General features: G+C 39.2%; 1 protein-coding gene across 2 annotated transcripts in view; it reads right to left on the minus strand.

Moving 5' to 3' along the window:
- The window catches only part of LOC306734830 (guanine nucleotide-binding protein G(olf) subunit alpha), a gene marked incomplete at its 5' end in the record, with an annotated part of 44964 nt that extends 19659 nt beyond the window's left edge, over positions 1-25305 (minus strand). Inside the window, 5 exons of one of the 2 annotated variants that reach the window (XM_079216230.1) lie at positions 6381-6478; positions 13133-13252; positions 13450-13504; positions 14289-14361; positions 24792-25305. In XM_079216230.1, the coding sequence (XP_079072356.1) occupies positions 6381-6478; positions 13133-13252; positions 13450-13504; positions 14289-14361; positions 24792-25305 (860 nt within the window). Of the gene's footprint in view, positions 1-6380; positions 6479-13132; positions 13253-13449; positions 13505-14288; positions 14362-14629; positions 14769-24791 lie in introns of those variants that run through there. The other variant, XM_079216231.1, reaches the window with a different exon arrangement.
- Between the last annotated feature and the right edge of the window lie 266 nt (positions 25306-25571).

A 25571-nucleotide genomic window follows, 5' to 3' on the forward strand; every position in this document is an offset into this window, starting at 1 on the left:
ATTTTAACTTGTCTTGTTCTGTGTTTTCTGTCTGTTACTATGTGCTTTTTATGCTGCTGCCTGTCTTGGCCAGGTCTCCCTCAAAAAAATGATTTTTAATCTCAATGGGACTAAAAAAAATAGTTTTCTTCTTCTTAGGTTGAAATGTACATTTTTAATTTTTTTTAAAGCAGCAGGTTTTGGAAATACTGGTTCAATGTATTTAAAAAACTTGTGTAACACTATCATGTGTCAGATAATGGACCTTTTGTATTACAGAGATTAATCGATTAATAAATAAATAGAAAAGTATTTGACAATTGTTTGGATTATTCATTATTTATTTCAGTCCTCTTTTAAGCATTAACTTTAAAACACTGGTTCTGAACTCAATCCCAGCTTCTCCATCGTGAAGAGATGATGATATTCTCTGTTTTTCAATGTAAAAAAAAAAAAATACTTTTAGCTTTTGTCCTTTTGGTCAGGCAAAAAATATATTTAAAGATGTGTAAGGCAAGTAAGGCTGCAACCAGTAATTGTTTCTTTAATCAGTTAATCTGCAGCTTGTTTGTTGATTAATTGATGAATTGTCTTGTCAATTAAATACGAGCAAATAGTATATGCTAGAGCCCAAGGTGACGTCTTCAAATAGTTAGTTTTGTCTGACCAGTGATCCAAAGCCTAAAGATTTTCAGTTCACATATGACATTGAGAAGGATAACATCCTCACAAAAAGCTCTAAGTACGACGTTAGGCATTTAAAAAAAGAACGACTTGATTGAATAAGTAGCAGTAGGTACTAGTTGCAGATTATGTTTCTGTTGATCGACTAATCAATTACTTGAATAATTGTTCCATCTCTAATGTTATTCGGCTATATAACAGTGTATCTACGTGGATCAATAGCTATTCCATTCAGTCAAGAGGACTCATTAAACTTTTCCTATCTGCATCACTTACTTCATACAGCAAAACACTGAAAGCATACGGGGAAACTACAATGACCACAATGCATTGTACCGTAGACAAAAAGCATGGTGTTTCTCTTATACCAAGTGGTCTTTTGACTCAAAATGATCAAAGGGCGGCTATGGTTGGCCATTGAATACATTTTGGAGGTACATCATTTTAGATCATCAAAAAATATGAATTAAAAATCAACATAGCCGTCACACTGCTGTACCAAACTCAGCATAAGCGCCATCTGTCCAAGGCATCATTCTCACTGCAGGAATAAATCCCTGCTGTATCGCTCAGCTGTTTCATAGCCTCATTTCTTCAGTTCCACTCTCAGACTCCAGCTCCATCCAGTGTAGCTCTCCTCTGGCCCAGTACCTGCTGCTGCATCCTGGCTTCCCAGCTACTTAGCATAAAAACACAGGGAGAGATCCATAACAGCCCAGACAGGATCTAACTCTGGATAACAAGCATCCACTACAGTAGCAAATACCTTTGTGTATCAATTATGTCATGGATTGTCATATTTGCTCAGGGATTGCAAAAAAACACTCGCCACAGGAAAAAAAGCAGGAGGCCTGGGAGTTCAGATTTGCGTGTGAAAAAGTGTTTGATTTTGCTGTCACATCCAAGGCATTGCAATGGAACCAGCCGGCGCAGCTGAAAATAGCTCATAATCAATCAACTGGCAGACACATATCTGTGCTCTTAAAACGTATAAATGTGCAATGCAGAGGGCGGATCAATGGGTGACAGGATTCCACAAGCATCGATATGGACATGCTCTTCGGCATAACAAGCGCTTGCCATCGGCCCATACTTATTTCCTTTGCTTGTCCAATGGGTCGTCCGTAGTTAGGCCTGCTGGAAAAATATCTGCCAGTGTAGCAAGGTCTGTGAAGGACAACTCGGATGAAATGTTGGAGGTATATCATCTAAATACCACATATAGCTATATCTAACCAATGTCTTCTTCAGCTGTGATTTATTATTTACTTATTTGGTGGTTTTACGACAAAACATCTACTATGACTGTTATCATGTGAGGTTGCAGCCTGCAAATCTGTTTCTCCCACAAAAAGCCCCCTGTTGGCCAACTTCCTCTTTAATATACTCAGAGTGATTGAAAGCGCACTTATCACAATTGTGATCCAAGACATAACTACAACACAAGACTGTGGAAGTTAACAATAATTTAAATAAAAGAGCAGAGTAGAGTAGAGAACAAAAGTAGAAGACAAAATTAAGTTTTGAACTCAGAGGAATAGCCCAAAAAACACAACAGGCATTCTCCAAACAATACAAAGTTTGTTTAAATACAGCCCGAGTCCAAAGGGATGACCTCTGCTCCCTTCCTCTCAACCCAGTTGGCTGCTGAAGCCTTCTGCTAGTGTTTCACTACTTCTAGGGTAGTTGCTGACAATAGTTAATGTAGTCCAGTGGCTGTGTGGCTGTGAGTGTGAGTGTGAGTGTGTGCCTTTACACACAGACAGGTCTGCTGCCATTGTAGCATAGAGTATCTACGAATGCCTTCCGTCCCCATAGTTCATACAGAGGTTAAAACTGAGAAAGGAAGTAAGTGAGAGGCCACGCAGTCGGACAAATTCCAGACATCAATCAAACTCACTGACAATGGAGGCATATTGTAATGTTACTACTGACTGCAAAGTTAGATTTCAAAATGAATTTAAAATGTGAAGACTGCTTTTTCCTTCTCCAAAATGCATGGTAGGAATTTAAACTCATTCATTATATTTCAAGGTGAATTTTTTGCAAATTCATTGCACTAAATCACACATACGCTCTCCTTTAGAAAAGGAAAAGCACCTGAGAACCAAAACACAACAATTGTCACTCAACTGAACTGCCATTCAAGTAAAACAAATGCTAAACTACTGAGCCACCATGTATGACCGCATAATTATTAACCCCATCAAAACTGAAAACTCAACTTTGTGCATTTGTACACTAAACGACATGAAGCAGTAACTTATTATAATGTTTTATCTCCCTCATCACACTAGTAAAATAAGTGTGTTAGCTTGATGATGATTTATTGGCCAAACATACAACTGCTCACCAGCTCCTAACCAATCAGGAGCAGCAAAGTAACAGCCCGAGAGGCGGTGAAAAGGGAGAGAGGGCAAGCTCAAATCGTGGCACCGGCACCTCGTTGAGGCATTTCCGGTGGCACGTCTCAGATGCCGCGGCACCTCCGAGCTGCCAGAGCAGTCGCCACTAGTTTAGAGGCAGCACTTCCGGTGGTAGCTCGCTGCCAGAGCAGTTGCCACTACTTTAGAGGCAGCACTCCCTGCACCTACGAGTTGCCACTCATGTGCCACTAGTTTTTGAGGCAGATTCTACTATTTGAGGCAGCTGCCTCTGTTTGGGAGACAGTTGCCACAACTTGCTTAAGGTATAATATGTGAGAATACATTAAGGTCCTGGAAGGTATATATTCCTACGTCCCAGCTGACTCTGTTTGAAGTGCCGCAGTTTTGGAGAGGTTCTGCGACAGTTTAACCTTTATTTGTCGTTATTTGACAATACATTAAGGTCCTGGAAGTTATGACTGTTGGTAGTTGTAAAAAATAAATAAAAAAATGCCGAGTTGTGCAACCCAACCATGTCTCCTAAAAATTACAATCAACGTATGTTTGTGTTATTGTTTTCATGTATACATTTATAATCAACATATGTTTGGGTTATTGTTTTTGTTTTCATGCTTTCCCACTGAATTTAAGCATATTTGAATTTCTAAGCTGTGCAGAGGAAAAGAAACTAACAGGATTCCCTCTGTAGCGGCAAGCAGGGCGGGGCGGGGTGAAGCCGGTAACGGGGCCGGTCGCGCTGGGTACAGTCTTCTCTGAGTCGGGTTGTTTGGGAATGTATCCCCAAGAGAGTGGTGAACTCCATCTAGGACAGTATACCACTGCAGTCAACTCAGCAGACACTCGGATCTCCGTGGTCAAATCACAGACATTTCAGGAAACACATTCAAGCGAGCGGAGAGATCCACGTGACACAACATCTGGTTTTCAATTCAGATATTTTACAAAGTAAAAGTTATATGTCCTAAAATCTAATTTCTGAATATTTAATGACTGATAAACATGTTTTAACTTTTTGGGATGTAGGACTTTTACTTTGTAAAATATCTGAATTGGTACAGTTAAGATGTTTGGATGTGTTCTGAACACATTCATATCAGTCAGTATTTTGAAAACCGGATGTTGTGTCACGTGGATCTCTTCGCTTGCTTGAATGTGTTTCCTGAAATGTCAGTGTCTGTGATTTGACCACGGAGATCCAAGACTGTTACCAGCGGCACTCTCAAACAGAACCTTAATGCATTGTCACATATTGTCAAATAACGAAAAATAAAGGGTAAACTGTCGCGGAACCTCTCCAAAACAGTGGCAGCTGCAGCGGGAAGTAGCGGCAGCTGCCTCAAACAGTAGAAACTGCCACAAAAACTAGTGGCAGCTGCCGCAAAGTTGTGGCAACTGTCGCAAAAACTAGTGGCAGCTCGTAGGTGCCACAAGAAGTGCTTACACAAGATGCCGGTGCCACGATTTGAGCTCGCTCCTACTGTGACATGGGGACAGCAAGAAGGGCAGAAGAGAGAAGTAAGAATGAATGATATTTAAGAGGAGGAGATTGGGAACAGGGACGACAATTGGGACTCAAAATAAACAATTAAGCATGAGAGTAAACGTATTATAACTTCCATTTTAAAAAAAGCAAGAAATATAGAGACAGAAAGCATAGCTACCAAGTTCAAAACCAATCAATTCAACACCAAAAAAGTCACATATGAACCACTATTTAAATACGGTATGTTTTTCAGTGTCTTCATTCCACTCTGTTAATGTTTACTCATGTCACAGGACAGCTGCATGTTCTGTGCTTCAGCTAGTTGCAAGCCTTAGTGGTTTCAAGTTTTACAATATAGAATATTATGTTTGATTTGAACATTTAGAAGACCACCACATTTACAGAGTTGTAAGGACATTAAGAAATGTTGATGATACCACAATATTATGTGGTATCATGTTATGTTATGGAATATGGGCCAAAATAAAACAAGATGCTTTTTTGCATATTGTGCAGTCGTACTGCACACAGACTGACTCAGAGCAGCAAAAACAAACACAGGCCGTGGACTGTAACAGCTCCACCTTACAGATTCATGTGACTCCTCCAACCATCACCTGACTATCTCTCTCCTTTCTATGGAAGCTGCTTTCAGGCTGGGCAACTAGGGGAAGACTTGACCCGAAGTCAAATTTATGTTCAAGAAATGGAAGATATTCAGGAGGAGAGTACAGAGACTGTTTGTCCACATGCTACGCCATGTTTAAAACATCTTGACAGTACATCCATGTAACACAGGGCTCACAGTTCGCTGACAACAAGACAATATCTTCAGTCACTGATAAAGCATGACTTTGACAGCCCTGAGAGATAAAGGGAGCCAACCCTTGCGAAAGGAGGGGACAACTTCCAGTGGGCTATACTTTTGAGTATGTACCATGTACATGTCCTCATATTTACATGTGAAACCATAGGTGAGTCAGAGAGGAAGTAAAAGGAGAGCACTGTAATCAGTGAGTCACTTTGCATATCCAAACTTCCTTTTACAGGCAAGTCAGGGGCCCTCCACTGTGTACGACCAGCACCCTATGGTGACCAAAGGTGAAGTAGGAGACTTCCATATAATCTGGGCCACAGTGCAAAGAGCCATCAGTTTCTGCGTCTTGCCACACTGCAGTTATCAGTATTTCCTAACTACAGTATCTGGAGTACAAATGTATTAGGAAAAACTCTATACAGATTGTAGCCAAAATCAAATCATGATCCACATAGCCTTTGTCCAGCCTTAGCAACAATTACATTTAGTTTCTCAACTCCACAGGTAGGGTGTCACCATCATCAAATCTAAAATGAGAAATGCCAACTTTACTGACAGCATTATTACATATTTACATGTGTTTACAGACTTCATGTAACATCCATACAATTCCTATAAAAAAGGCATTTTAATAAAGGCCAGACCAGGCTTTGCATATTGCCATGGTGAGCAGTCGAACACACTGACATGAGGGCATATATGTGTAATGTTCCTAAGGATGAATACAACTGGCGCTTGCCTTGCCACGCCCAGAGTAAACATATCTCAACCATATTCATATATAACATGGCACCAGCACACACCGCACAGCGTTCACCTCAAACATGACACAAAGAAGACGTACAGAGCAGGGATGTGACAACAGTTTACAGGCCTTAAAAAACAACAAAGAAAGCTCACTTTTCTTGATCCCACTACACTATAGCTGCACAAATAACTTATTACAGAATGTATGTAGTCATAAACAATCTTTTGTTACCGTGCAAGCTCAAAATCACACCATAAAATGTCTTTAAATGTCTGGACTCACTATTGTGCACAGTCGATGAGCTGGTACTCATTGGACCTCTCGAAGCATGCCTTCACTCCTTCGTCGTCCCACAGCTTCTTTGCGTGATCAAAGAACTCCTGAAGAAGAAAAAATATATAAGAAACATATAACAGACAATATATGTTGTATGTAACAAAAAGACTTGACAAACTACAATATCATGATGGGAAAGTCAAGTGCTTTGAATTAATTTACACACACTGCTCAGGGTAAACTCACCTAGACTTACTTTAATAATTTCTTTGTGGGCTTTATAATGGATTATTCATTATTAAGAAATTCATAGCAATAAAGACACTAAAGAAAGAAACTTTCTTTTTATCGACACACTATGCCAACTTGGCAGATGTTTTTGTATACGTACATTAGAAAATACATGCAAGTATTAAAAGGTAAGTAAACCATGCGTTCAGTAACTGCAGACATTTGGTAAATCTGAACTTGTACTTTCAAACTGTGAAAGTTGTTGAAACTGCCATGACAACTGGATAGTTAAATAAATAAAAACACTGAATAGGAAATCACCCATTTAATATATATCCAAAGAGAAGTAATTGATCACAGGCGGTCATTTACACCAAGTACCACACTTACACTGACACACAATGCATACATATGTACACACTGCCAACCACAACCACTGTCTTCTACTGTTGATCACTGTGCTGTTTAGTAAAAGCTTCGGGTGCCGACGACTGCCATTCATTAGTAGGGGCAAAGAGAGTACAGTAGAATATCTTATTCTAGTATTTGTACCATATTTTACAGGCGTAGCTCTTTCTTTGGGAAACACGCTTATTTAGTTTCAATAGAATCAAATGGAGCTGCAGTAAGGATGTGATTAGCCTAGCTTAGCATACAGACTGGAAGCAGGAGGAAACCGTTAGCCCGACTCTGTCTGAAGTGAAAAAACGACTACTAACACAGCCGGAGACAGTGACAGCGTGCAACTTCCCAGAGTCTTGATGTCAAAAGGAGTTTGCCAGATGTGTTACTGTACCATCAAGCCAGCAACAAGGAACTACACAAAAACCTGCGCTCACAGACCCGATCTAGCAATCGGATCTACAGCCAGAGATGCTGCACAAGCATGTTGGTGGAAATACGAGGTGGATATGCAAACTGTTGTTTGTCAAGAAACAGTTCCAGCATGTAACTCTCCGTAAAACCACACTGTTTTAACATTTTTGTCCAACTCTCTTCAAAGAAAGCAAACAAGCCTATTTTCCATAAAGGTGAAGCATTCCTTTAACACCTTATTAATAGTATAAGTATAATTATTTATTCTGAAATCTACTCAAGAACAAACCAGCACTTGAAAGACTAAAGTAACTCAGTTACAAATGGTCACGTGCGTGCCCTTTAAAGTGCTGGGCATTATTTCTTAATTTTAACAGCTTCTAACTTATTGCCTTTTTAAGGAAAAGAGAGCCACAACAGCATGAATGTAGGCAATTCTGCAAAAAGTATTTGAAAGTAAAAGCAGAAATACAGATTTTATCTTCCCCAAAAAAAAGAAGAAGAAAAAAAAGAAGCTATTTGCAGTAGCAGAGGCCTGACTTAGGTTCTCATTCACTTCCTTGACACAGAACTGAATTTAAGCTCACGACTGTCTCACCAACTCTCTTGTCTGAACCGTAACTTAAAGGAACTAAGGTGGTACTCTTGGAGGCCATAACTCAAATGTGAACAAATTCAGATAGCACTATAGTTACACGACATCTCCCAACATTTAGGAAAAAAATAGGAATGATTCTGTGAGTGAAGATAAACGTCTCTTTCAGAACTTAATGAAGGGAGCTCATCTTATCAATGACTGAGACATTTTCCAGGACTCTCTGTATGCTCTAAACAAAAGAGCATTGGGCTAATGTCCCTCGTCGCCTCCTGTGCACATGTCTTTCAGATGGGCTCCTCCTCTAGCCAGGAACCACCACATGACTCTCTGCACTCAGCACTGGCTCTGCGCTCTGACCGGGGAGAGGGTGAAAGTAGCCCCGAACCAGAGAGAGCGAGGGAGAAGGAGCCTGATAAATGATCACATGCTCGGGGATATCTCCTCTCGGCAGATCCCGTGATTAAGTTCAACATGGAGGATCCACTGAAGTCTCACAGAGAGAGACGTTCGTTCACATTGGTTTACATTTTTGTTGTCATGTTAGGCGTGTTTACGTACATTTTACCAAAGTATTGTACATTATACCCATTATTTTCAATTCTACAACCATGGATCAGTTTTGCATTTACCTGCTTAACCAAAGTTTTGATTTAAAAAAGAAAATGAGGCCACATTTGCTTTCTAGCTCAAATTTGCTTCAACTTCTGTTACAGTCAAACTGTAACGCCCACCTCAACTAATATCAATAAGATTCAACAGCCCTGATTACACTTATGCTATTAGCTCTGTGGGTCTCAACATTTTGTTTTTACACCAGCCGACATCAAGGGTCTTGAAACCCCAAAGAAGGCCTGACAAAGCTAGCAAGCATTGCGACTGTATGGAGGGAGGACGAGGGGTAGAGGGTGGAAGGGGCAGAGAGGGAGCAGAGTATGGTCCTCAGGGCTCTTTTCCACAGAGGCGTGTGACACTGGGCCTTTGAATAAATGCAGTGTGTGCTGCAGTGCCCTACAGAGGAACTGATAACACAGAAAGAGACCAGGAGGGAATTTGCTTTAACACAAGCTTTTTTTTTTAACTCTTCCCAGTTCACCTCTACTCCCCCTTCTATCCACAGACATGATATACTGATTCTCTGGTGGCTCTGCTAAGACCAATTGTCAGTTCAGCCTTAGTTTCGATGTTAATCAAGTTATGTGTGATGTAATATTTCTCTTGAATCATATAGGTCACTCTGACACAGGAACAAAAATTGCCTAAATCTGATTTGCCTTCGCAAAACAAAGTTGTGGAGCAAATGGTTTGCATCGTCCGTTGCGGGGGGACACTAAAATTCATATGGGGACATTTTTGAAGAGACCTTAGAGCAAAATGTACAGCCACAAATATCACATCCCTCCATATATAGCCAGCACCAGACCAGCTAGCTCTTCTGTTAACTATGAAACACCACATTTATTGAATTTGAATACAATACCTGTGTTAGATACTCACACAAATGTAGCTAAAAAAGAGAGCGCAAAAGCAAAGGAGAGGAGGAGCAACTTTTCATCTTTCATAACACGGTTCCAAAAAAATTTAACAGGCCCTTTGTACCACCATTTGCCCCACATCTGGGATCCTCGGGTAATCAATTCAAGTAAAAACGAGCTTCCAGGACTGAAGCTGTTCATCATAAAGAAATCACCAAGACACTAACAACAAGGGAATGCTATAAAGGTAGTGCCCTCCTGGTCTGTATTGAAGAATAAAAGCAGCACAAAGCAGGTCACTTCTCCTTATTAGAAGTCATAATTATGGGATGGCCTGTAAACTGACATCAGGCAAATTTAAGTTACACACTCACTGACAGTTGCTGATGTGCACAAGTTTAATAGACACGCTATCAAATCATTGGTACAGTAATTCTGCACACTAACACAAAACTAGAGCAGTTCAACAAAGGGTGGGGCTGAACATATTATGAATCACCTCGCACAACTGACTGTAATTCACACCAAGAAGGAAAAACAACAAAACACAAGAACTAACTTTGTGGACATCATCCTTGTCTTTTTGTCGAGAGTGTTTTGAAATAACATTACCAGGTCTGAAATGCCACTCAATTGTTCCAGTGACCTGCTTCTTTTAGCATTAAAAATGACAGGACTACATGTGGGCTGACCATGTCTGATGGAGAGAAAAGCTTCATGGGCCTGGTTTTAAAAACAGGCGCTCATTTGAATTTGTGCCACTTCAGGCGACGGACAACGTCGGGTGGCGAGCATAGCTACCACAGTGGCATTTGTTTCCATTTGCATAGACAACCGTTTGTGTCGTTGCTTTCTTTTCCATGGGCCTACTGTTACTACTGCAGGGAAAGGTTTTACAAAAAATAAAGGATGCTTTGATGATAAAGAGTACAGGCCAGCAGAACTAAGCAGGGTGATTTACATAACAGGGCAAAGGGAAACTGCAGGTAACACTTTCAGAACTATCTTGTTGTGTTGGATGCACATGTTCTTAATATTCCTTAACTTTACGTAAAGATATTTCACACTAGTTGGACAGCAAAAAAACATCAACAGTAAATGGCATAATTCTACGCTGACGTACAAGAACCATACAGAGAATAAATCCATCCTGTTGTCACATTGAAGAGACAACAACGTCTCCACAACATTTCCGTCAAAATGACGCAATGCAGCCATAGTGCTGTTGCTTGTCGCCTTTCTATTTGACTAACCAGACATTGTTCTCGGGCTCACTTTTCTCAACTGGAAAAAACTAGCTCTGCTTTCACGTCAAATTATAATGCCCACTAAACTTATATAAATTGATAAGCAACATTTACAATATATTATTTAAATTGCTACTACAAAAAACATCAACCATAAACACAACATAAGGGTGAGTATGAATGAAGGTAAAGAACACAACAGATTGTTTTTTTTAAGTTGATATGAACGTAAAATATCCCAGAGTAAATGAAGGCTTGATATACCTCAAAATGCCTGAAGAACTTTTCTTTCTCTTTCTCCAAAGTACAGAGACGCTTTGATTAAATTGGTTTCAGTAAATGTTCCTAACAGAAAAAAAGCTTAGAACAAGCTGGGATTGTTTTTTTGAGAGTGGCAGCTAATAAAAGCAAGTTTAATGACTCATCTCCATGGTCACCACTATGCAGTTAAGCATTTTAGTGATGTGTTAAGACTTTCATATAGTCTCAGTAAGGTACGTCATATGACAAAGTCATCTTGAGCGTGATGACTGAACTGAGAAAATTAGCACCACTACGATTAGTTGAATAATGTATAAGTCGATTGAGAAAGTTCTGGACTCTTGGTTAGAAACAACAAGATATTGGAAGATATCACCTTGTGTTGTGATGAAAAAAAATTCTGCATTTTCTGTCATGTTCTAGACAAAACAACTGAATTGACAAAACATTTGGCAGATTAGCTGATAATAAAAATTATCTTTGGTTGCAGATAAAAACTTTCAAAATGGTACAACCAAAGCTATCACCATCAGTCTCTGACTGAACTGAGAAAATTAGCACCAAGCAAGTCATTCAGGGCAATGTAGGAAGTCAATTATAGTGTACTTCTTCTTCCTGTCCACAGCAATAACTCATCACAAAACAACTACAAAAACGGATTTAAGTGCACTGAACATCATGTTTATCAAGAAAAAGTTTCCTTTTAAGATTCATGAACCTGGTTCACTGTGATTTCATCTCTCCAGGTAAAACATATTTCCACATTTCACAAAGGCGCCAACAGGTGAAAGCCACAGGTTATTGGCCGTGTTCCTGCACTGCTGTATTGGATATCATGCCTGGTGGCACTAAGTGACAATGTAGTGGTGACACTGACGGCACTAGTGAAGCCTGAGACTGATGACAAGCACAGACACTCCAAACAGAGCCATGTTGTTCCCTTTGGCCAGGCCTGGCCGGGCCTGGGAACTCAACGCCGGCACTCCCCATGGCCCCGGCCCTCACAAAACACAACATCACAGACTACTGCTGCCCTGTTAACACTCTCACTGTGGGCCCTATCAGGAAATTAACACCCAAATCCCTTCAATGGATATTCTTGTGATGTAGAGTTAAATAAAGTTGCCAAGAGGGAAGCTGGGAAACATCATTCAAAGCAGTTAAGTGGTGGTAGTGGTACAGTGACCACAAGGCCTGAATAATAGTTTGATTTTGAGGCATTGTTGGGAAAGTTATATGCCATATTGTGGTTAAGAGATAAAACACACGAGAAATGAATTCCTCAAAACAACTGCATACTTGATGAAATATTTTCCCAAAGATAAAAGACGCTGGGCTGCAACAAACATATATTTTCATTATTGATTAATGTCAAAATCAAAAGACTTCAAATGTCTTGCTCCAACAATATAAAACAAATATTTGTGTCAAATCCCAGACCGAAAGAAGCTGGAACTTTGGCATCAATACACTGATCTTTAGATCAATAGACCAAAAGGAGACTTACCATGTACTTGATTAATACACAATATCATGTTTATACTTTCATTTGGTTCCCATAAAAGCCTTAAGTGTATCGGGGGGGAATTTGGAACCTAAAAGTGTATCTACAGCTGGGTCATTCCTGTTTTGCGGAGCTGCACAGCCAATGTAAAACAAGAAACACGTTCAAAATTTCGTTCTGAATCACCTGAACCAACTAACTGTTGATCTGATATAGGGATATAGGTTAACTGCCATTCCCATTCATAACTTCATAACACTCAAGGAGGGAGGGGGGGGGGGGGGGACGACGACGACGACAATGCCCCTAGTTTGGATTTGTTAAAAAAGACCCCCACCACATCATAAAAGGAGTCAAACAAAGAACAAAGAAGAAAGACAACATTATGTTGTGGAATAACATCTAACATCCCTGAGCTAAATTAGCAAGATCTAGATTGTTGGCCATAAAAACAGCAAATGCTCTCATCATATAACATTCAACACCCACACAAACGCAATTGTATATTTGAAAGACAAAAAATCATGTACTATTTCCAGTCAGTCTCTGTCTCTGTCTCTTTCTGTCTCTCTCTACCTCTCTCTCTCACACATATTCACATCTGCACACAAACTTTATGAACGCCTTACCTGTGAGTAGTCAAAGTCGGAGAGAGGTGCTATGCTTTTGATGTATTCGATTCTGAATTGGTCCTCTGGGTTGGCTAGCGGGACTGGAGGTATTAAAGTGCTCATCGCAGACACTATAGTCTACAAAGTAAAAGAAGTTGTGGGAGAAAAAAACAACAACAAAAAAACAAGCATTAAGCAGGATGAATACAGGAAAATAATCTAATCTATCTATCTAATCTTTAATCTGTTTAATAATAATCAGTCAAATGGGATTGCAGTGGGTGTAACAACAGAGACATTGAGCATATTTAGGAGGCGATACAGATGAAACTCACCACTATGGCATCCTTCACGTTTTTCCGAATATCTTGGATTTTCTGTTTCTTTTCTCTGCATGAAGATAGAAGTGTGGGGCAGCAGTTAGAAAAAAAGTAACCACAGCAGACCACAAATGAGTTATTATCAAATTGGTTATGCGTAAAATAGGGGTTACAGCCAGGTTAGACTCTATTCTTAATTAAATCATACATACTGTACAGTGGTCAAGGCTGAGAGTATGTTCCAGGTAGCAGTGAAATGCAGGTTGGAGTTCAGTAAAATACAAAAGTAAAGTGGTATGATGGGTTGTAGTCATTATTTTGCTCATGTATTTATCTTAAAAATGCCAGATAACGCCTCCTATTCACACAAAAAAAAATATGTATAGCCTCCACATACACATAGTGTATTTGCATACAGTTACAGGACTCTTGACATGTACTAGGCCTGTTTAAAATAGACCACTGGTGAAATCAATGCCATGCAAGGCCTTGCAGCAAAACAAATCATCAATAGGCCTGTGTCGATCACAACCTTTCACCCTCTCACATGAAACAGGAAACAGTGAATTATTTGGCATCTTTGTGACACTGAAATCCTCACATATGTATGATAACTGTACATGTTCACGAAAAGGGGGGTAAAGGAGAGAGGGTGTGGGGAGAGAGATATTAGCTGCTTTGCATGGGATACTGGGCCCAACAGGCGCTGCAGTGCCTGGGGAAAATCCATTCACAGGCTATATACTCTGGCCTCGACGGTGTTATCCATTAGGAGGGAAGCCAAAGAATAAGCATTACTATGATTTTTGAGCCGTTCGTGTCGCTATGTAATAACTGTGTCGAGCAGCACTCACTCTGCGTTGAAGCCGTTGACGTGTAGAATCCTCATCTGCTTCACAATGGTGCTTTTTCCGGACTCTCCCGCACCTTCGAAAACAGACCCAAAAAAACACACACGTTAAAATGCCAGCAAAATGAACACGAGCGGGGACATCCAGGCTAGCGTGAGAACTATACACGTTTTAGAAAACGCAAGCCAGTTAATTGTATGCTCTTTGGAGCTTCGCTTCCATCAATATACACCCCCATGACATATTATTGCAAGCGCTGTCAAACGGGGCTACGTGTTCGGTAAACGAAAGGGATTACGGTTAGCTTACATTTCAGATAGCCATCACATTTAAATCAGCCTTACCCAGTAATAAGAGCCTGTGTGTTGCTTTATACGCTTGTCTTTCCTTTTGCAACTGTTTTTCTATCTTTTTATTCGCCTCTCGTTGTGCCTTTTCGTCGATGCGTTGATCTTCAGTCCTGCTGTTGCCCAAACAACCCATCTTCCGTCGCCCTAACCCTTCCTTGTGGAATCGTAAAAAAATATATAAAATAACACCCGGGATGATTTTGTGGTTCAAAAACAACACAGCAATGAGTCTACAGTAAAATAAAAAAGGGGGAAAAAATAAAAAAAAAATCTCTGCGAGGCTTCTCCGTCGGAGGGAGGAATACGTTTCCCCGATGCAATTCCGCTTTAGCCGCAGCCGACCGTCATCCAACCGTTCGTCAGTTTACGAACCAACGAGAAATAACGACTCGGATTCCACAGAGATGTATCAAAAATACATATAAATAAGGAGAGAGAGAGAGAGGGTTTTCAATCCCTGGGAATCCAGTCAACTGTTCCTATCGCGTCTCCAACCCCTCTCTTCTCTCAGTATTTTTTTTCTATCTGAATTTCTATCAGTATTTCTGTCTCTTTAACTCAGCACTGCCTCTCTCTGTGGCACCAGGAAATAACCGTGGACCGTGGAGGTGGAAAACAAACCTGCGTTAAACTGTAACGTTAACAACACGTACTGATAGAGCATTTTATAACTTGTGTGGAAAAGGGAGAGGAGCAATCCCCGATTAAGTCCGTCGCTATTTTGCTATCAAACTAATCGGCAAAGGGGTGGAAACCGGGACGAGTCTGTGCTGGTCTACAGAGGGGCTGGGTCTCTTCTTCTTCTTGGCTTCCAGTCAGTGAGGTGGCCCTGACACAAACTGGCAACCAGTTTTACAACGTCTGTGTGCGCGTTGGGCTCTACCTATCTCTCCAGTTTAGACGTTACAGGCCTGGGGGCCATCTCTGTAGTCCTTCGGCGAATGAGGACTACATGTGGGTGGTGGAGAACGTATTCAAGAACCTTTACTCAAAAGTGAAAGTACAAAAGTATAAGTTACAAAATGAACTCAAAGTATAAACAGTTAAAGTACTTTTACAAAATGGCCCCTCTCAGATGTTTATACTGTATTATTAGACGTATTAAAGCCTATACAGGGTGGAAAGTAACTAAGAGCATTCACTCAAGCACTGTACTTAAGCACAATTTTTTGGCACTTTTACTTTAGACATTACAGGCCTGGGTCCCATCACTGTAGTCTTTGAGAGGACTACTTTTCTAAGTATTATCAATAAAAGGTAGTAAAACATCAAAAGTAAAAGCACTAAAATGGCCCCTGGTTTATACAGTGTGTAAGTGCATTAACTCAAGTATGGCACCCAAGTTCAATTTTGAGGTACTTTACATGACTAATTTCATTTGATGCAACCTCAACTTCACTACACTTCAAGGAAATAGTTGACTTTTTATCACTGTATTTATTTGAAAGCTTTAGTTTTAGCTTCTTAGTTGCTTTGCAGTTGATGTTTTATTATAGATTAACTACCCAGTAGTATATAAGGTAGCCCAAATTAGCTCCACCTTTAACATCTGCAACATTAAAGGGATGCGTACATTAATCTATTAATGATTAGATTCCAATATCATATACATTATATTGAATTAAGATTATTTGTACTTGTACTGCTGTATGTACACTTTGATAGTAATACTACTAGATTCTGAATATATTACTTTTACTTGTAACAGAGTATTTCTACATTGTGGTATTATTACTTTTACTTAAGTAAATATGTCTTCCACCACGGGTTACAGTCCATAATGGTAGTTCTTGAGAGAATGATGACTACTAGTACGTAGTGGAGGATATACTCTGATCCTTTACCAAGGTAAAAGTATAAATGCCCAGTGGGGGATAAACTCAGGACTTTTATTATTATTATTATGTTATAGAATAAATAGCAATACCACAGTGTAAAAATACTAGAAAGTCCTGCTTTCAAAAATATTACCTATGTTAAAGTACAAATGTTTTGGCATCAAAACTTTTTAAACTAATAAAGTATTAAAAGTTAAAATAGTCACTATGCAGAAAAGGGCAATTATATTATATCAGTACTGTAGCTGGCCAAGGGTTGAATAAAAGTGCAATATTGGCTTCTAAACTCGTGGAGTAGAAGTATAAAGTAGCATATAATGGAATAATTTTGTACTATATATTTATTCAAAACATGTCACAATTGCATCCCTGAGCTGGGTCCCTCTAGTGCATGAATACATTCACATTTATACTTGTATATTTTGTGGAGTACTTTTACATTGTTGTATTGCGACTTTGACTTGAGTAAAGGATCTTCTTCCTCCACTGCAGTAAAGACAGTAAACTAACAGAAATCTACTCATCGACTACATCTGTATTTTAAGCTTCTTTGACAACCATTAAACTATCATATAGACCAGTGATTGTATACATGGGGGTCGGGACGTCTCTTGATGGGTTGTCAGATAAATTTAGAGAGTCACAAAATAAATAACAAGATCAGGAACACATATGAACAAATGAATATGTTTCAGACTGAACTTTAATCTTTGCTTTTTTTTCTTGTGAATCTAGCCTAATTCTACCTCTTCAAGCCTCTAAAAATGCTTAAAAATAAACTACGTGAGAAGGAAGAATCCAACATTGGTTGATCGCATAACAAAAAGGCATTTAATCTCATCTAATCAGGTGCGTATGTACTCTTGAGCCAGATGTAAGAGCCCCCTATCTAAGACAATACAACGTATACTATCAATCTCAATATTTTCTTGTCACAACTTTTCACAATATAAGAAATAATTGCATAGTGCCGAAACATCTCATGCCAACTTTTGTCATATATATTTACCTGCCAAAGACTATGAAATACATCAAGGTTAAACTAAAGACCTCCACAAGACAAAGGGTTTGTCCCTGGGAACACTTCATCTGACTCTTCGTCATTTGTCTTGACAAATTACTTCTATTATTTTTAACAACATGTTAAAGTTTCATCTCCAAATATAAAAAACAACACCACCACCACCACTCTGTCAGTGTCAATGTTGTCAGCATTGTCTGACATTTATGTTTCGCTTGCTGTGCTTTCCTCTAAACTCGACCAACATGACATGTGGGTTTGTACAAGTGTGACTTCACCGTAACCACCAACTGCACTTTACATGTACTCCGGCATTGTGTTATTTGTAGGTAGCAATAGCAGATGTATTGCCATCATTAATGGAAATATGTGTGAGGCAAATAATTAAAGCCACTGGTAAAAGTTGGTGGGTCGGCCTTAACGTTGAGCTAATGCTAGGCTAATGTACAATGTTGAATTCAGGTCAGGGAAAACATAACAAGTTTACTGTACTTTACGCTTCTATCAGAAATCCTCATAGAGCACTCAAACGCATGAGGCATCCATGATTTTTTATTTATTTTTGCCATGTAACAAGGAGTGGGTTGTTATTGTCTCCATTATGCCAACACAATGCAAATACTAGTTTTATGTAGTGAAATTAGTGCAACAAAGTTTTTTGTGGCATGCAAATCACAACTGAAACACTTACTTCACCTGTAGTGGTGTGAAAATAGTACAGCCGCCAGGCCCCCACACCCTCATTCAAAAAAATAAATAATCTTGTCTCCCCACCTCAGAAAGCAAGGTCAAAACAAGTGAGAGGCCCACATCACTCTCTAGTGGTTAGAGGAGGCACCGCATTCAGTTCCCTTTGAATGAGACACAAGCAGGCTTTGTTGCATAAATAATCTTCCTTTTTAGGAAGTACTATCTGATATTTATTTATAACTTAAATCTGAGTTTAAGATGTTTGAGCAGGATTTTGTGACATTGCAACCAGTCTGGATGCCAACTGTGTTCCAGTATGCAACTGTGTCCAGTATGCACAGTAACTCACAAATGTAATGTGGAAACTTCCAGTTCACATATACTGTTAATTGACGTTTCAGTCAATATCTTCTATCCAGCAGTTAGACTTTTGATATGAACAATATCTGCAATTTCCCCATCATTACGATATTTGTGAGTAGTAGAAGCAGCTATTTTTGTTAAATAATGTCTCTGTCAGTATGCGTGCATGTGTAGTGTAAGAGGAAGTTTTCAGATCCTTTGCTCAAGTAAACGTAGCAGTACAACAATCTAAAAATACTCTATTGCAAGTAAATTCTGTTTTCAAAGTCTGACAGAGATGTTTTAACTATTTTCAGACTGGAAGTAGACCTGTACAGCAAAATAGCAACCACAGAGGCCCTGAAAAATAGCTGCTCATCAATGATCAACGTAACAATGCACAGTTTCTTTTTGGAGGCTTTACAAAATGATTGCACTTAAATAATTACACTAAATATATATTTTGGCAGGGTAAAGATTACACCCTCCAGTGAACTGTTACAATAAACCTAACATGACCTATAAATCTTCCATACTTATCACGAGCCCCGAATGCAATTGAACCATGTACTGTAAAAACGAGGCATACATCCAAATGATTTCCAGCTAAAATTAGCCTCCCTGAATTTTTTTTACGATGCTGGAAATAACTTTATTGCACTCTCTTAAGGTGCAGAGGCTCTTGATAAAGTCTAAATTACACTGTAGGCAAAAACTGGAGAACAATCACAGTCCAATGTCCTTTTGCTGTGGTGTGGTTCTCTTTGAATCAGCTGCTACATCTACTATCAGTATCATAAACATGACAATAATTCATACATCAGCATTACCTGTTGGTCATTACATTAACTGGGAACACAGTTAGTAGCAAAGTTCAGCAATGGTCAATGATAAAACCTGTTTAGACGGAAGCAAAGTTCACCTGACTCTCCTGGTATTTAAAGGGGAGGGCCAACATTTGCCAAAATATGGCTAAATGCTCACACACACACACACACACACACACACACACACACACACACACACACACAAAAAAATTAAACAGACAAATCGGTGACTTCCAACAGGCTATTCATTGGCCTGCCTGCCTCAGTTCCGACAATGATTCTCTTGAGTACTACATTGCTTGCAGCCTGTTGTTCAGGCTCATGAAGGGCGATAAGGCTGAGATATGAAACAGCCAGTTAAGGACATCTAAGAAAGCTGTAACAGATATTATCATAGGCCCGTACAGTATGTGATCCAAGAGGCCGAACAATAAAGTGGCTTCCTTTCCAAGAAACAATCTGAGCTTGTCCTCCAGTTCCCATCGGTTTATTCCTGTACTGAAGTATAAAGATCTCTATTAAAAGGAAGTCCGATTTTATGAATTGTCCTCTGGTCATACTTTTTTATCGCATTTTTACAAGTGGTTTTGAAAACAATAGTGCCTTCAAATAGGACTTGAAATCTGGTGATACCTTTCATGACACAATATATATTATGTACGTGACTTCAAATGCCTACAACACAAACTCACAAAGTTGTATTTGAAGGCTTTTGACCTCCGGTGTCCACATCACAACTCTGCCTTATTTTGATTAACATAAACCATCTAGCTTTGCTTTCATGGATGGTATTGAGAGAACCTGGACAGCCACATGGTCATAAACTTTTTGGGGGCGTACTATGGAAGATTTTTTCTAAATATGTTGTGAACTACATAAATACATGTTGTAGTTGTACTGATTCATGATTGTATTGCAATAAAAGCATTACAAAATATATATATATATACATATATATGTGTGTATATATATATATATATATATATATATATATATATATATATATATATATATATATATATATATATGTGTATATATATATATATATATATATATATATATTTACTTCTGTTCTATATCTATTATTAAATTGATTAATCGATCGATTGTTTTGTCAATAAAATGTCAGAAAATAGTGACAAATGCTTCTCACAATTTCCCCGAAAGCTAATAAATGTATATTTGAGAAGCTGGAACCAGTGACAGTTTGACACATTTCCTTTAATATGACTTAAACAATTAACTGATTATCAAAATAGTTACTGGCTATTTAATATCTTATGGAAAGACTAATAGCTTAAATCGTCTCGTTGTTTCAGCTCCATAAATGAAAAAGCCATGTACTGCTTGTTATACTGTCACACCATAACTTACAAAAATAAATCAGTCACTTTATTTTGAACTTTGATTCATAAAGCTTCAATTCGGCAGGTTTACTGCATCTAATTAGAATTCAATCCTGTCGGTCAGAAATGAAAATTACCTTTCATTTACAATAAATAACGACACTGAACCCAAACCTTTCTGTCTATGAAAACAAAACCTTCTGTCGTGAGACATTTATGATCAATAATAATAATAATAACAATAATTAAACTACCCAGAATTTGAGAGTTGAACTATGTCTACAATTATACTCCAAGATACCAAAAATGTGATTCCATATGGTGAGAAATGAATATGACTCAAACGGATGGATTTGGCCTCCAGCACAAGCTGAGCATGGCAGCCTGCAGAGAATAAACATTAGCTCTTTATGGCTATCATTATTCAACCAAATACCTGCAGCAAATACAAACAGATAAAGTGACCCAGATTAGAGAGCATACGTTGCCTTGAAATGCAACACTATTTGAAAGGTGTCCACTTTCAGAGGAACACAAACCACCTCAGTCCTCTGGCATGCAACAAGAGTCCTACTGGAGACCTGGAGGGTATAAAGTCCATAAATGCCTCTTAAGGAAAAAACAGAAGAGAACTGTGGCTGGTGGCGAAGGCTTCTGGGTGCACCAGGACAGATACAAAATCATTGTGATTCTAAAGTGGTGAAGAAAGCCACCCAAACCATAATGACAAGCTGAAATGACACAGTAACAAAGGTCACACTCACTGTATAGCTTTCAACAGTGGCTCATGGAAGGAATGTACAACACTTCCCGATATGACTTCATTAGGATGAGCCAGTTCTTCCCGTGTGTAATTAGCGGGAGCTGTTTACTGAGGAAATTAAACTAGACACCATTTACTATATATTGAGTAACGAAGCATTACACTGGTAAAGTAAAGCAAATACATGCAATATGGCATTAAGGATGTGCATGTGTGTCAAAACTGAAAGTGGATGGGTTCTGTTTTTATTGTAAATGTGTTCAACATTGTTTTCTCATCAGGGTTGCTGGGGTGACATTTAAAGCTCCTGTTTCTGATCAAGACACTCTCTTTTGAAAGTGAAGCATTGTGCCTTATGAAAACTAAAGTAGTGAGTTAGCCTACATGTAGCTTATATAGATGGCTACCACATGTGTGGTAAAATAACACAACCTACAAGCTAAATCCAAGCAAACAACAGGGCAACTATCTAAAAGCTAACTGAATTGTCTGGGATGCTGGTGACTGATATTTGGAAATGCTCTTGAAGAATTACATAAACTATCAACCATGAGATTCCTGTGAGATAATCAAATATATAGCCTAATACTTATAGTTTGTTTGGGCACAATTAAACAGATAAAGGCTTCAACTAGGACACACCATTATTATGACTTAATCAATCATGTCATGTGTTATCTAATTATAATCACTTACTCCATAAAATGTCAAAAATAACATCATACCAACATTATAGGTTGTCAGAGCCTGCAACTGATGCCTTAACATTGATTATGTATGGCAGTATGAACATATAGCAGCAGAGGAAAAAAAATCCATTTGCACTAAAATACATAAGCACACAATTCTTTGCATATTTAAAGCTGTAATCAGTGTGTGTGTGTGTGTGTGTGTGTGTGTGTGTGTGTGTGTGTGTGTGTGTGTGTGTGTGTGTGTGTGTTTGATATCTTCATCAAATTGATGATCAAAATTGGAGTTCATCATTTTAGCACTGAAGTCCATTTACCAACAACAACAACAAGAAGGAGTGAAAGCACAGGAACACATTACTCTATAGTCTACTAAACTATAATCTGTATTACTCTATACTGTACAACACTCAACCATACTTTACTACAGTTCACTACTACTCCCTAATCTACTATACTTTACGTGTATTTGTTAAAATACCTTACTGTTATTGTGCAACAGTTACTAAAAGGCTATTTGTCAACTGAACAGATCAGACTTGTCACACAGGCCACTATATTACAATCTGCAGGTCAGTACAATCAATACTATACTACTGAAAGAATAATTTAGGATGAATTAAGAATGTACTACTATATCGTTTGACCCTATAGCACTGACCACTACACTTTACTATACTGCACCATAATGCACTATATACTATACTATACCTCGGCCTGGGCAATACTATTGGTATTGAATCAATATTGTGATATGAGTAAAGATATCTTAATAATATAAAGTGTTGCCTTTTCCTCATTTTAAAGGCTGCATGACAGTGAAGTGGTCATATTTATTGATATCGAGATATTAAATCAAACATATTGTAATATTTGATTTTTCACACTATACAATATACCGTGCTATACTTTACGACACCATACTAAGTGATCTCATAAGACGAGATTGCACTATTCCTTCAGCCGTCTGTCAGAGATTCAAGAGAGCAGAATATAATTCCCGTTCACATCAGACAACTAAAAACATATAGATCTTCCAGGAAGCAATTAAAACAACGGATGATTAATGCATGCACATGTCAGCTCTGATACATGCTGGGATGTTTTTCAGGAAGCCTTTTAAACTGCATGCCCTGTTTTAGTTTCTCTTTTGATGTATTTTAGGAAGCCTTTTGTAACACCTTGACAAAAAATAGCCTTTTGGTTAATTCTGGCATTTATTAATTTGCAATGTCCCTTCTCTCTCGCTCAAATAAACTAAACTAAACATATGTGTAATGCATAATAAGGTATATTAATTTAAGTTTTACATAACTATACAACATTGCACTCTACTATCCTACAGGCCACTAAATCAACTGAACTACATTTACTTATTGAAAACCTTTACTGTAAATGTGCCACAGTTATTTAAAAGCTTATGGTATATCTGTAGTCACTAGACAGATGGCCCACCACACCACAGATATACTATATGAGATTCAACAAACATAGCCAAAAGCTACATTGTCTCAATAAGTACATGATTGTACACTAAATCCATCTAAACTATACTCTACAACATTGTACTAGTGTACTACAGTCCACTATACTAACTGTGTAAGTAAAGTGATAGTTCTCATCTGATCCTGGATAGATGTCACTCTACACAAAATATCACAATAATATAATATAATCTACAACATTCTACTCTTGTCTATGTTGGACAACATACACTGGGTGCTCTGCTTTCTCTCTCACTCACTATATATGAATATATATTATACTAACATCAACTTAACTGTATTCTAAATTACACTAGTCAACACTCTAGTATAGGTCACTACACTCAACTGAAATGTTTTGTTGATTTATTTTACAAACTTTAGTCAGAAGTCCCAGACAGATTTACTCCCTGCACTATATTATGCCATTGTTTAGAGAAAACATGGCCTAATGGACAAAAGTGGTCTATATACATATTTGTATGCTAAAGCCAACTAAAGTATACTCTCTATAACTAAATTATACTCCCTATAACACTAAACCACACTACAAGTCAATATATGTACTATACTATTCTGTGCTGTTATATTATACTAACCTATGCTAATTTCCAGAGTAAACATGGCCCAAAGTGGTCTTTCGACACGTTTGTACACTAAAGTCAACTGAATTATACTCTCAACTACTATACTATGCTGCAGGCCTGTACTGTAAATATGCCACAGTTCAACCAAAGTCTATTACTTTCAACTGTAGTCCTGTACTCAATACTTAGACACAATTGTATACTACACTGTACTTTACTGTACTAGATTTCAGATGAAACGTGACTCAATAGCCACAAGCTAAGTCGTCTCTGGAAACCTGTGTAAAGAAGTCCCTTTGGAAGGCCTGTATTATGTTTAATTGTCTTTTCCTTTTTTAATAACCCCAAATATTTCCAGTCAGAGGACAGCAGGCCCAGTGAGTCTACACGTCCATCTTCGTCATTTGTCATTGACAGCCGCAGGGGGTAGTTTTCACAGCTAAGCCAACAGATGTGGCCATAGGCCTCAACAGAGTAGTGACATAATTTCTGGAAAGGCCAGTACGTTTTAGTTTCTAATAATAAAACGGCTTCCTCGTCCAACAACAACAGAGAGGGACTCGACCTACCGAGCAGCAGCAGCCGATGCGTCTGTTTATACTCCCGTTTCAGCTCCTTCAGCGCCCTGTCAATATTCTTACTGACTTTCTTCGCCTCCTTCTCGGCCTCCTTCTCCTCCACCAGCAATTTGTCCCAGTTTTTCTGCTTTTGGGTGCTAGTCTTTTGCAGCAGCTGTAAGCGTCGGCCGCGGTCCTTCCCTGTCCCCTTGCCGCCTCCTCCGCCGCCGCCGCCTCCTCCGTTTTGTATGAGCACACCGTCGGTACCGGTGTCTCCACGGCGGTGCTCCCCGGCCGGGAGCCTGGCAGGGTCCCCGGGGCGAACCGGACCGCCGCCGCCGCCGCCGCCGCCGCCGCCGCGGAGCGACGACGTCTCCCCGCATCCCCCGGTGTCCTCCGGGCGAGCTCCCACGGCGCGGGTCGGCACGGCGGCGTCCGGAGGCTGGTCCGAGTCCGAGGTCGCGTTGGAGATAGACCCGCTCAGGTCCCCGAAGAGCCGGGGACGCAAACTGTAGCACAGCCCCATGTTGAAACCAATATGTGTCTGTGAATGTGATTTCTCATAAATTAAAATAGCAAAAAAAATAGCAGTTGCGCCACCAGCCCTAACGAGCCATCGTCACATTGGAGCTCTAGCGGTGCGATTTAAGTCCGAAATTGAGCCGAAAATGTGAATGAATTATGCTCCGACATTTGCTATATGTCATTTTGCATTTTCCCCAGTCAGCCTTTGCTTCGTAGTTACTGGATCACCTGATCCTTTAGTGGACACTGCGGGTCCATCTTACCGTA

This window comes from Taurulus bubalis (genome assembly GCF_910589615.1).
Source record: "Taurulus bubalis genome assembly, chromosome: 1".
Taxonomy (NCBI): domain Eukaryota; kingdom Metazoa; phylum Chordata; class Actinopteri; order Perciformes; family Cottidae; genus Taurulus; species Taurulus bubalis.